Raw genomic sequence first — 14,442 nt, forward strand, 5'->3', positions numbered from 1 at the left:
ACTTAAAAGTGAATGGAAAGGAATAATTTATGCACCAGCTTTGGTTGGTTTAACAATCTGTTCAACTGAAGAATGTATGAGAAGGAAGGGCACCAACCACATAGAGGATGGGGTCAGACTATGGAGTGACTTACAGCTACGCTTGATCTTATAGTCTTCTCCCTGGAGTAATTCTAATTAATTAATTTTAATTAGGAGACTTTTTACTTATGCTTGACAAATAAGTGCTCCACAAATATTAGCAATTCATTCTACATTGATAGAAACTCATTCTGGAACTAAGTTTTATGGAGTTCCATAGTAGATAGCTTTGCATTTTTTAATATTTTGCTTTCACCAACAAAATAGCTGAGGTCTACAAAGCAGTTCAGCCATTTTGTGTGTTAGGAAAATAAACACTATTTAAATGCTGAAAATGGTGATTCTTGGGGCAGAGAACCCAGAGATTTGCATTAAGTGGAATGTTGCTGTGCTGCCCTCTTGTGGCCATTCAGGAAATAGCAATTAAAAATTAGGAAATGGAGCAATAACAATGCTGTTTGCTTTCACTATCTGGTTTAAGAAATATTTACTCTATTTTTACCTACTTCAGAAAGATTTTGACAGCATACAAAGTTCTTTTATCCGTAAGTGAAAGTTAAATTTTTCTCATGAACATTTTCTATTGGACTCTAAAATCCAAGTTTTCACTTAAGTTTGTTCCCTTATTTTTATGTCATATTTCTCTTGGAGGAGTAGTTCAGTCAAAATATATAAAACTTGCTTGCAAGTGTATTTTGAGTAATTTTCAGATAGACTTTTTTTCTTTTTTGATGAAGATTCTGTGTACATCGTAGATAATCATTGTTGAACATTTCATTTTTAATTGCTTTAAAACTGTGAAACCATTGGAAACAAGGGAGTTTCATTACTTTATTATTTAGTGAATGCTTTATTAAAGAACTCCTCACCCAAGTACTAAATTTAACCCTTTTTATTAGTCTTGTGGGCTTTATACCTCCTTTGCTATTAGTTGGCATAAAACTACACTTTGGTACTAATGGTATTTAATACTATAATTAGGTATTAATGGCAAATCTACATAGTCTTTCAGGAAACTTCCTATACCTTGAAGGAATAGACTTTCAGTCCCCTAAATGTGAATATATTTTCATTGTTACTTTTAATTTTTTTTTTTTTTTTTGGTACTGGGGATTTAACAGGGACACTTAATCACTGAGCCACATCCTCAATCCTCAGGGTCTCACTGAGTTGCTTAGGGCCTCTCTGAGGCTGGCTTGAACTCTTGATCCTCCTGCCTCTGCCTCCTGAGCCACTGGGATTTCAAGTGTGAGCCACTGCTGGCCATTGTTACTTTTTGAAAAAGCCATTTTCCATTTCAACATTTAGGAATATGTCCCTCTGTAAGTATGAAAGCTAAGTAATGCCTTTTAATTGTATTTAAAGAAGCATCCCACCTCAAATATGTGTTTTTCATTGAATGTTTGATCTAACATGATGGTTTCAAAAATAATTTTAAAAACACTTATTGTTGGAAAGACAGTAGAATGGATTTGATATAACTTTTTCCTATCTTCAAATATGAATATACCACCAGTGAAACTCCACATCATGTACAACCAAAAGAATGTGGGTTCATGGTGGCTGGAGCAGTGGGCAGGAATGGTTAAGTGATGAGGTCTGAGGAATTCTCAGAGGTCTATATAGAATTAAATTGTACTTAATGTATGTATAATATGCCAAAATACACTCTACTGTCATGTATATCTAAAAAAAATACTTATTTAAATTTTTAACTCATTTTATATGGGACTGAGTGTCCTGCTTCCCTACCTTGCATTTGACTCTTTTAAGATGGATTTATTTTGAAAAGCGAACACATTTAGTCATTAACATTGTTTAAGACATATAATGAACAGCTGTGAATTCACCACTAAGCTTCAATCATAAGATGTGAGAAATATCATTTTCTGATAACATCTTCCTCAGTCATCAGAAGTACATGGAACTGGGTATTTGGTATTTGTCCTTTCTTGGGTGTGATTTTCATAAGTCTGTGTGTGTGTGTGTGTGTGTGTATTTTTGATAACTCATCCAACAGAGTTAAGCACTGTTGCAAATTTATAGATTAAAATGCATTTCAAACAAGTGTGTACTGATAGGAATATGGCTGTGTTTTCTACCTACCAGCTGCTATTGTGTGCATTGTTATGTTTCTACTTGTCATTTTCCATATAAGCACAAAAAATACACAATTGCACAAGAAGTTATATACAAGAATATTTATAGTTTTATTTGTATAGTGAATAATTTGGAAGTAAATATGGAAGTGTATCAGATATTTAGCTTTTTTTAAAAATGTTTTTTAGATGTTGATGGCCTTTATTTTGTTCATTTATTTGTATGAGGTGCTGAGAATTGAACCCAGTGCCTCCTACATGCTAGGCAAGTTCTCTACCATTGAGCTACAACCCCAGCTCCATATTTAGCTTTAAGTAAAACAGAGCTTATTTATACTGTGAGGCAGTTCAAAGGGAATGAAATATATGTACATATCCCGACATGGGCATTACATTATATCTGTAGTGATTCCTACTTTTTAGCATAAAAGACTGAAAACGTTACTAGTTAGCTACACTGTTCTAGTACTCTTTTGTAGACAAAATGCTGGGTCTTTAGTGTAATTGTGTCTTGCTCTGGGTCTTTTTAGTTGTACTTGAAGATTTTCAGTCTTGGAATGTTTTCTATTTTGTGGGGGAACATACTGTGGTCCTGTGATAATTTTAGTTGGTGTGATTGCCAGAATATGATTCCACATCTTACCTGGAGTTAAGCAATATAGTAACTGAAAAACTAAGCCAGTCATTTCAAAAAGAGGCAGATTGCATTTTCTAGTGAAGTCAGTAAATTCCCCTTCTCTAACATACTAGGTTCAAGGAACATTGAAGATGAGCTTCCCTCTCAAGTCTGTTTTTATATATTGGGAAAAATGGGAGGCAAGGTAGTGTAGATGGTAACAGCTGGGTTTTGGGGTCAGTTTTCTAGTTCAGGATGTATGTCATTGCTAAAAGTGAGGAGAGCCAGCAGAGTATGAGGGTTGAAGCTGACTTCAAAATGAGGTTGCATTCTTGGGGTTTTCAGTGGTAGTAATTAATATGTTAGACATCAGCATTTAGAAGTATCTAATAGGCACTGAACTTAGGTGCTCTCCTATCATAAGTTCAGTGCCTGTTACCTCAAAATTAGCTTGCTACATAAGCAGTGGATGTAGGGGTTGGAGATGAGAACTATTAGAGCTTAGCTTACTTGATATTCTGTGGGTGGTTGGTAGCTGGAGCAGTGGGCAGGAGTTGTTATCTGATGGGTCTGAGGAATTGTCAGAGGCCAGATTTTACAGGGCATGCTGAGATTGCTGTTACAATGACCAGGCCAAGGGTAGCTGCTCTCTGATCTGACTTCGTTGAGGCACTGTGCTGCTTTGCTGTATATGCGCAGTTTTCAGGTTGTTCTCCTCACATCCTTTTCAGACACACTCCCCTTTCTGAATCCCTTTTAGCGAGCAAATGGTGAAAGCAAAACTAACAAATTCCAGTGAGTCATGGATTTTTGTGGTATAGGCTCACCAGTAGTTAGTTAGCTGTGGAGAATGAAATCTGAGCTTGGATGTGAGATTCTTAAATATATGCCTTTTGGGATAAGGCTTTGGCATTTATAGAATATTGATTTTATAGCTATCATTTGATGGTCTCATGACTCTACAGGTAGATGACAGGATGGTGCAGGCCTGAGCCATCTACCACTAGTACTAGAATGAAAACTAGATGCTAGAGACTCAGATTGCACCCTCTTTCACCCCCCTGGGGATTGAACCTAGGGTTGTTCCAGCATTGGTCTACATAGTCCTCCCCATCCCATTCTTTTGAGACAGGGTCTTGCCAGGTTGCCCAGGCTGGCCTTGAACTTGCCATCCATCTGCTTCAGCCTCCTGAGTTGCTGGATTTTCAGGTGTGTGTCACTGGGTCTGGCCAGAAGCTGCATTTTTTTTTTTTTTTTTTTTTGGTATGGGGAATTGAACCCAGGGGCACTTAACCATTGAGCCACATCCCTAGTCCTTTTTACTTTTTATTTTGAGGTAAGGTCTCACGATGTTGATGAGGGCCTAGATAAGTTGCTGAGGCTGCCTTTGAACTTGTGATCCTCCTGCAGAGGCTGTACTTTTTAACTGTTATTGTCCAGCTTTCTTTCTATTTATTTTTTTCCCCTCTTGCCAAGTGATGGCCTTCTGATTGTACACAGGTGTAGAGTTAGGGACTTATGTGTCTTAATTAGCTGGTCTAGTCAGCTTGATCTGAAAAGGGCTAAGTAGTCAATAATTATAATGAGAATTTAAAAGTTGTGAGTCTCATAGCAGGGATGTCTTGACTTTGGAGACGTTTTATAATAGGGATAAGATTTACTTTGAGTCTTTAAGGTTTTTATTCCTTATGGCAAAATAATATGTGGGTTTTGAGTTAGTCTTGGATTGTCTGCCCTCCCCATAACCTTCAGATTTTCTAGTTTTGTCATTGGTCAAATTTTAAAACATCTCAGTTTTTTCATTCCTTAATACTAACTCTCAATAGTATTGTTCTGGGGAATAAGCAAAATAATACATATAAAGTCCATATAAAATACATGCAAAGAATTATGCCTTATAACTATGAGGCAATCAGGCAGTTTATATTTTTCCCCACCTTTCTTCCCTCCTTTAGGTAGAGACAGCCCCTACCCATTATTTTTCATTGCTTCTTGGTAACTGCAAGGTTCCTGCACTCAATTGTGCTTATAATAGATCACACAGCGTTATTTGGGTCTATCCCAGTTTCCAGTGTTCTAATCTATTAATTTTGTATACATATTTGTCAAGTGGTATAATCTTATTTCTAGTTTGGAAGTTGCTTTGCTGGTAAATATGAAGCTTCCCTTCTTTATTCTTTTAGGCTTCATGCCATAGGACTTACCTCCTAATTGCTAAAGTCAAGGACTTTTCTGAGAAGTTAATGTTACTCTAGGTTCTGGCTTTTGTTTTGCCTGCCTTTCTTTGCCTGAGCCCTGCCCCTCTTGTGAAAAGATAGTTTTCAAGAAAAAAGAGAACTATCTTATCTCTTTAGCCATTGAATTCCTCCATTTTAGTTCTTATCACTTTAAAGTATTTTCAGTTCTACCAGGGTGCCTAAATGCTTTTTCTTTTTCTTTTTTTTTAATTTGGGGTATAATTTCTCATTTTTCCAAGTGTACAGGTTACAGAATCACATTAGTTATATTCTTGAGTATATACATGTATTGTCTTTGAGCTTGAGGTTGATACTCTATCATCTCTGAATGTTCTGTTTGTTTGTGAACCTTGTGTTTCAGCTGTTACCTACATTCTTCAATTCCCTCTTCCTTGAGGGATGTTTGGAGTGAGGAAGGGGAGGGGAATGTATAGAGGCCAGTATTGGGCAGTCACATTAGAATCAATACCCCTTTTGCAAGCAGGACCCCTCTGGATTGGGATTAATGTGTATATATTTTTATAAAGCTCCTCAGAGGAGTCTAGTTTACACCTATGGAGAACCACTGATTAGTATAATGGCAACCAGATTGCATTCTTTCTCTTTGTAGTACACACTTTGGTTTTCTTACAGATAAGATAGTGGATTCAGATTGGTCAGATTTTTGGACTTTCTGTGTCAGGGAGGTGTGAAAATGACAAATACTTCTGAGTTTCAGTTTTACATCATTTAAAGGGAGCAGTGTCTTTTTTTTTTGTGGATTGGTCTCTGTGTCCTCTATTCTGTAGCATTGGTCCACCCGCCTGTTTTGGTACCAGTTCCATGCTGTTTTTGTTACTATTGCTATGTAGTATAGTTTGAAGTTTGGTATCGCTATACCGCCTGATTCACTCTTCTTGCTTAGAATTGCTTTTGCTATTCTGGGTCTTTTATTTTTCCATATGAATTTCATGATTGCTTTATCTATTTCTACAAGAAATGCCGTTGGGATTTTGATTGGCATTGCATTAAACCTATAGAGAACTTTTGGTAATATCGCCATTTTGATGATGATAGTTCTGCCTATCCATGAACAGGGTATATTTTTCCATCTTCTAAGACCTTCTTCTATTTCTCTCTTTAGGGTTCTGTAGTTTTCATTGTATAAATCTTTCACCTCTTTTGTTAGGTTGATTCCCAAGTATTTTTTTTGAGGATATTGTGAATGGGGTGGTTTTCCTCATTTCCATTTCAGAGGATTTGTCGCTGATATACATATTTGACAAAGGGGCTAAAAGCATGCAATGGAGGAAGGATAGCATCTTCAACAAATGGTGCTGGGAAAACTGGAAATCCATATGCAACAAAATGAATCTGAATCCCTTTCTCTCGCCATGCACAAAAGTTAACTCAAAATGGATCAAGGAGCTTGATATCAAAACAAAGACTCTGCATCTGATAGAAGAAAAAGTTGGCTCCAATCTACATACTGTGGGGTTGGGCTCCAAATTCCTTAATAGGACCCCCATAGCACAAGAGTTAAAAACAAGAATCAACAAATGGGACTTACTCAAACTAAAAAGTTTTTTCTCAGCAAGAGAAACAATAAGAGAGGTAAATAGGGAGCCTGTATCCTGGGAACAAATTTTTAATCCTCACACTTCAGATAGAGCCCTAATATCCAGAGTATACAAAGAACTCAAAAAATTAAATAATAAGAAAACAAATAACCCAATCAATAAATGGGCCAAGGACCTAACAGACACTTCTCAGAGGAGGACATATAATCAATAAGTACATGAAAAAATGCTCACCATCTCTAGCAGTCAGAGAAATGCAAATCAAAACCACCCTAAGATTCCATCTCACTTCAGTAAGATTGGCAGCCATTATGAAGTCAAACAACAACAAGTGCTGGCGAGGGTGTTTGGAAAAGGGTACACTTATACATTGCTGGTGGGACTGCAAATTGGTGCAGCCAATTTGGAAAGCAGTATGGAGATTCCTTGGAAAGCTGGGAATGGAACCACCATTTGACCCAGCTATTCCCCTTCTCGAACTATTCCCTAAAGACCTTAAAAGAGCGTACTATAGGGATACTGCTACATCGATGTTCATAGCAGCACAATTCACAATAGCTAGACTGTGGAACCAACCTAGATGCCCGTCAATAGATGAATGGATAAAAAAAATGTGGCATTTATATACAATGGAGTATTACGCAGCACTAAAAAATGACAAATCATGGCATTTGCAGGGAAATGGATGGCACTAGAGCAGATTATGCTAAGTGAAGCTAGCCAATCCCTAAAAAACAAATGCCAAATGTCTTCTTTGATATAAGGAGAGCAATTAAGAACAGAGCAGGGAGGAAGAGCATGAGAAGAAGATTAACATTAAACAGGGATGAGAGGTGGGAGGGAAAGGGAGAGAAAAGGGAAATTGCATGGAAATGGAAGGAGACCCTCATTGTTATACAAAATTGCATATAAGAGGAAGTGAGGGAAAAGGGGAAAAAAACAAGGGAGAGAAATGAACTACAGTAGATGTGGTAGAGAGAGAAGATGGGAGGGGAGGGGAGGGGGGATAGTAGAGGATAGGAAAGGCAGCAGAATGCAACAGACACTAGTATGGCAGTATGTAAAAATGTGGATGTATAACCGATGTGATTCTGCAGTCTGTATACGGGGTAAAAATGGGAGTTCATAACCCACTTGAATCAAATGTATGAAATATGATATGTCAAGAGCTATGTAATGTTTTGAACAACTAATAGTAATAAAAAAATAAAGGGAGCAGTATCAATCTTCAGGTCCTTCTTATTTTTATTTTTTTGATACTAGGGATTAAACCCAAGACCACTTTGTTCTACTACTGAGCTACATCCTCAGCCCTTTCTGTATTTTTATTTTGAGACAGGGTCTCACTAAGTTGCCCAGGCTGATCTCAAATTTGTATCTTCCTCCCTCCGCCTTCTGAGCATCTAGTATTATGAGCATGTGTCATTGTGCTTGGCTCACCTTTGGGCCTTTGTTAAAGAACTAGTCTATCTAAGATCAGCTGATACACAGCATCGTAGAAGCACTTGAGGTAGCTGTTGGGATTGTTGAATAATATCAATAACATTGTGTTATAAACATTTAAAAATGAATTTGAGGATTTTGCTCTTATGTTACTAAACTTACTATCTACTGATATTTTATCATGTGAATTTTTAAAAATATAGATTTATGTGGCAGTTCTTAAATCTCTGTGTCTGCCTCTCTTCTCTCCCTTTTTGAATCAAGTCATTCAGCCTCTGAAGAAGCTTCAGGTTCAGATTCAGGCAGCCAATCGGAAAGTGAGCAGGGCAGTGATCCAGGAGGTGGACATGGGAGCGAGTCGAACAGCAGTTCTGAATCTTCTGAGAGTCAGTCAGAATCTGAGAGTGAATCTGCAGGTTCCAAATCCCAACCAGTTCTTCCAGAAGCCAAAGAGAAGCCAGCATCCAAGAAGGAACGGATAGCTGATGTGAAGAAGGTATCTTCTTTGTTGTACAGTGTTGATGTGCTGCTAGATAGGACCAGCCCCCAGACCTATGAGTTTTAGCCACCTTTTCTATATTTGCAATGCCTTTCTGATTTACCAACCGATTTAGTTAATAGAGCTTTAAGAAAAATATTTAGTAATATAAACTATCTAACTATACGGCAAAAGTCAAATTTTTATAGTTTTGGTCTTTAACTTAAAAAAATTAGTTAAAAAATGTTATGCTGTGCTAGTATCAGAGAACACCACTAATAGTTAATAGTAACTCTCCTTTTGATTGTGGAGTGCAGTTGTAAAGCTCAGTGATAGATAATCATGATCCAAGAATAAAGACAGTTTTTGCTAGCTGAGCAATGGAAGAGAAATACTTGTTACAGAAAAAAAAACAAACAAAAAAAAAACAGAAAAGAATCTTCTAGTAAAGAATGCAAAAGGGCAAAAAATTTGAGTCATGTAACATTTTCTTATTGATGGTCAAACTTTTTAGAATGCATTTCTTTTGGTGGAAAAAACTAATTACTTGGTTTAATCATCAGATTGTAACTTTTTTTTTTTTAGTTGTAGATGGATACAATACCTTTATTTTATTTTTGTGTGGTGCTGAGGATCGAACCCAGTGCCTCACAAATGCTAGGTGAGCGCTCTACCTCTGAGACACAACCCCAAACTCAGAATGTAATTTTTCAAATATAATTTTGAGAGAATATTGATTCGGTCACTGAAAGTTAAAAAAAAAAAAAAATCACTCTCCACCTCCTACTCCACCCATGGTATTGGGGATTGAACCCAGGGCCTTACACGTGCTAGGCAAGCAATCCACCAGTTTAATTCAACACTGCCAGCTCCCAAAGACTATTGCCTTTTTAAATTTTTTCACATTACAGTTATCCATAGTAGTGGGATTCATTATGTCATGTTCATATATAATTTGATTAATCTCATTTCCTTGTACCTTTCCTTACTCTCTTCCAGACTATTGCTTTTAAAAATTTAGAAACATAGCATGTGCAAGGCCTCGGGTTCAATTCTCAGTAATGGGAGAAAAAGAACCTTAATGAAGTCAGAGGTTTTATGCCAAATCATTTTTTATTTAAGCTATACTTGAAGATATAAATAAATCTATGTTTTGCACACTCAGATTTTCATAATATTACAAGTAGGTTTATATTACCTGCAAGTTCAACAAACAACTTAAAAAACAAAACCACTTTTAACTCTTAACACAGTTGATTCTAAATCTGGCTTATTTCAGATTTTCTCTTCCCAGCATAATTGTTGCTTAATGGTATGCGACCTTTAGGAGCTTGTTAGGTTGGAGAATCCTGATGGCAGTCTAATAGGAAAATGAAAGACGTCCTTACGACACTCAAGTGTTGCTTGCTCCTTGTGTGGTATACTTTTTAAAAATACAGTTTAAGTGGCCCTTTTTTTTTTTTTCAAAAAGGTCACATAGAAGTGTTACTTAGAAATTTTTTACTGAGTATCATCAGAAATTTGCCATCCGGCATGTGTCAGAAGGTCTTGCTTAGTGATGCTTAGAGCCTAATTTCTGAGCCTGGTTCACCCTGTATATCTACACCAGGTGTTCTTTTCAGAAAACTCCAATGATTTTTTTTTTTTTCCCCACATTTTTTTATTGGTGCATTACAGTTGTAATATTGATGGGATTTGTTATTATGTATTTGTTCCAATACATTGTTGAATGAAATATGAACACAGAAGTCTAGGTATAATTATCTTTCCTATAGTAGGAGCTCTTTACATGTAGAAGTAAAAGGAAACTGTAGAAATCATGACTTGTAAGTTTAAAGTTTTACTGAAATCTTGGTTGACTCTTTGGGATTCACAACTGCTATTTCTAAGATCTTATTTACTTTCTTTAATAACTAAGAAATGAGAGAAGGCATTGCCAAGATTGAATTCATATACTTAGCATGTGCAAGGCCCTGGGTTCAATCCCGAGCACAGTGGTGGGTGGTGGTAGTGGTTGTAAGTGGACCTAGTAGCAGTCAGAATGACTGTATTGTGCCTTTAATAATGGTAACTCTAAAATGAGAACTTAATAGAAGGCTTGCTTTTTGTGTACATCCTTTTCATAAGGTGACATCCTTCACCTTCTCCCAACAGGAAAAAAGTTCTGTTATTTATGTAGGATTATTCAGTAGTGATAACTCCGAGGGTAGCTTTTTCGTGGAAGAGTTGAATTAGATATCATTGGTCCTCAAAAGGACAAATATGATCACAAGATGATTTTAGGATATAAGCATTATGGTATATTCCGTGAAAGTTGCAATAGTTGAACAGAATACATGGCTAATTTACTAAAGTAATAAAACGGATTGATGTAGCTAAATTTAAATATGATTTAGCCATCCTCGTTAATAAAAGTTCCATAAAAATTTGTGTTGATTCATGTAAATAATTTCAAAGTTCTAGTAGAGGTCCCAAAAGGAGTTGGGGTTGCAGACACACTACAGTGAAGCACTTTCTTTTTTCCTTTCTCTGTCATATTTGTCTGGCTTGTTTTGCGTTTACTTGCCTCTTGCACCTGTTTTTCCAACCACTTGATTATTCCTAATTCATTCTGGTTGGGCTTTTTGTCTTTTAACTCCAAGATGGTTATTCTAAGATAATTAGAGAATCTAAGAATACTAAATTGCATGATTATGTTAGATTATAGTTGTAAGATGCCTATTTTGGCCTTATTTTTTAAAATTAATTAATTTTTTTTAGGCTTTGTTTTCTTTATTTTCCTATTTTTTTTAAGTCATTGTTAATAATGTCTTTCTTTGGCATGGTAATATTGTATTTTTTTAGATCATCTTTCATCAGTTTTCTGTTTTAGGATCCAGTTTCCATGCTTTCAAGTGAAAATATTTTACCAGTCTCAAGACAGTGGCTCTCATTTCCAAATGTTTTCGTGACATTGCCTGTCATTTGTGTTTGGATAACAAACCTACATTTCTAATTTTTGCTTTTAAGCATTTTTTTACATGTTTAGCTACTATTAGACTTTTTTTGTGTGTGTCAGCATTCCACAGTCCATGGGAATCCCTTTTGCTTATGAGATTTTGTTTTAAAATAACAGAATATATTAGTTATCTCTGGGGACGGAGAGTAAAATTTTAGTATCTCTTTAATTAGTCCCTTAATTTTTTTTTTTAAAAAAATATCTTTTAGTTGTCAATGGACCTTTATTTTATTTATTTATATGTGGTGCTGAGAATTGAACCCAGTGCCTCACACATGCTAGGCTCTACCACTGAGCCACAATTCCAGCTCCTAATTATTAGTTCCTTAAGTTTTTGAAAGCACTGGTGAGGATTTTATTAAAAGTTCAAGTCATAAAAGCAAAGGGCTAATTATGGTTTGAGAATAAAAATAGGTGTTCCTTGAATAAAAGGATAACAGTGTCCTTAGAATTTCTAACATGTATCTGGGAAATACACAACCTGAGGAACTTAAAAAATATGCAGATACCCTGATTCTTACTTAATTAGACTTGAATTTCTGAGTTGTAGTTTTGTAGTAAAAGTTGAATCTCAGGAATTAGGGAATTAAGTTGGACTTGGTGTCACATGCCTGTAATATCTTAAGTGGCTCAGGAGGCTGAGGCAAGGAGGATTGAAAGTTAAAAACTAGCCTTGGCAACTTAATGAGACCCTTAGCAACTTAATGAGGCCCTGTCTCAAGATAAAACACAAAAAAGGGCTGGGGATGTGGCCTAATGGTTAAATGCCCCTGGGTTTAATCCCAGTACCAAAAAAAAAAGAATTGGGGAATTTAAAATTAATCAGTACATACTTTGTCTTTAGTGAAATTGCTATTTTGCCTAACCATATTATTTAACTCTTTTTTTTAAGTTTGTATTTTAACAGTGAGTAAACAGTGTGTCCTATAACTTACTAGCCATTATTAAGTAATGAAGGGAATTATTAAACTTTGTGTCCTAGCATTATTATGTCTCTTCTTTTTTAAAGATGGAACTTTGTTGTATCATAAACAAAATTAGCCACACAACTCTTTTGGTATTTAATTATGTGAATTCTTTTGAATTTAAATAAATGTTCCTGTGATTTAAATACTAAATGGAGATCAAGAAAAAAAATTCATCCATGGCCTATTAATTTTACAGATGTGGGAAGAATATCCTGATGTTTATGGGGTTAGGCGATCAAACCGAAGCAGACAAGAACCATCACGATTTAATATTAAGGAAGAGGTAAGAACAAAAATTGTTTTAAGGGGATACATACATTTAAATTTCTTATTTTATCCTTTGTGACTGTGGAATGTGTTACCATTAATAAGACTGAACTTCAGGCATGGGAGTTAATTGACTTTAATGTGAGGTTTCTGTGACAGAAATAATAAGGCAAGAAGTTAAATACAAGAAACTTACCAAAAATATAATAGTTAATGTTTCAGTAGAATATTAGAGTGTTACACAAAACAGACCTCAAATTTTTTTAAGTTAATTTTCTCATAGTGAAATTGATTGTAGCAAGATTTTTTTTTTTTTTTTTTTAAACCTCTTGCTTCTAGATGTAGATTTGGTTGAACTGATGAACAAAGAACAATGGAAAGAGTTTTGGACTTATTGCTGAGAAAGGAAAGGAGAGAGTTCTTAAGTAATGTATTTTATCTAATTTCTGTAAATTTAGTTTTCTTGATCGTTTTTAGTGTGAGATAAAACTAGTTTCCAATATATTCACTCTCTGATCTAATTATGAGAGATTGAATAGATTGGTGCTTTTTGAAACTGGTATTATGTACTGGAGTTGTTTGTGTATAGAATCAGACTTCTTTTACCATTCTCAGATTGTGTGATATTTTTGTGGATTCTTATCTTTATGTTAGATTGATAGACTAGATTCTGAAGAGATACTCTTGTCTCAATAAAATGTCCCCTTTCTGCCTTCTTAGGAGGACTTTGATATTCTTAGCTATTTAACATTCTTCTGAAAGTTATAATATTGATAGTCAAAGGTTAGTGAGTTGAGTGTGGGTTTTTTTGCAAATGTACTTTAAAAATCTAATTCACCCTAACATATCTACATTATATTTGTGATGTTTGATTTTGAGTGACCTCTGAACTGGTTTGCTTTTGCTTTCCTTTTTCGTAGTGTCTATCACTAGGTTACTGAGCCACACTTAAACCAATGACATAGTTTGGTAAATCTTTTTCTTCATCTCAGTAGGAGATAAGATTAACAGGAATACTTAGCCATTTTGCTTAATGTTTGGGGAAAAAAGCTGTTCAAATGTCTGTGACTATAAACTTGTCTTGGCCTATTAGCAAAGCACTTTTGGCTCATGATTTAACTTGCTTTTATAATAAGTCAAAAATGAATAGATAAGCAGTCAGAGGCTTTAAGGCACACTGACTAAATGTGGTATTTTCATTGATGTTTCGGATCTGCCGTATCCAATAGGGTTGCCACATGTGGTTTTTAAATCTTATATTAATTATAAATAAATAAATTTAAATTTTTTTTCTTTAGTTACACTAGCCTCATTTCAAGTGCCCAGTAGTTACATGTGGTTGACTACCATATTGACATTACAGATATAGAACATTTACATCATTGCACTGCGGAAAATTTTATTAGATATTGTTATTCTGGAAGTCAAGCTGAGAAATACTTTTTGGCTTTAGACATAACTCAGTAATTAACAGAGAGACATTAATTTTCAAAGCAAAAAAAGAGGGAGATCCATCAAACAAGTGCATGGATTTCCTTCTGTCTAAAATCTCATATTTATGGGCTGGGGATGTGGCTCAAGTGGTAAGCGCGCTCTCCTGGCATGCGTGCGGCCCGAGTTCGATCCTCAGCACCACATACAAACAAAGATGTTGTGTCCGCCAAAAAAAAAAAAAAAAAAAAAAAAAAAAAAAAAA

General features: G+C 35.5%; 1 protein-coding gene across 1 annotated transcript in view; it reads left to right on the top strand.

The window, feature by feature from the left end:
- Nucleotides 1-14,442, top strand: part of Chd2 (chromodomain helicase DNA binding protein 2) — a 124,125-nt gene that overhangs the window by 13,962 nt on the left and 95,721 nt on the right. Inside the window, exons 3-4 of the mRNA XM_048790143.1 lie at nt 8,300-8,531; nt 12,676-12,821. Coding sequence (XP_048646100.1) covers nt 8,300-8,531; nt 12,676-12,821 — 378 coding nt within the window. The remainder of the gene's footprint in view (nt 1-8,299; nt 8,532-12,675; nt 12,822-14,442) is intronic.

Source organism: Marmota marmota, unplaced genomic scaffold (genome assembly GCF_001458135.2).
Source record: "Marmota marmota marmota unplaced genomic scaffold, marMar, whole genome shotgun sequence".
Classification (NCBI taxonomy): domain Eukaryota; kingdom Metazoa; phylum Chordata; class Mammalia; order Rodentia; family Sciuridae; genus Marmota; species Marmota marmota.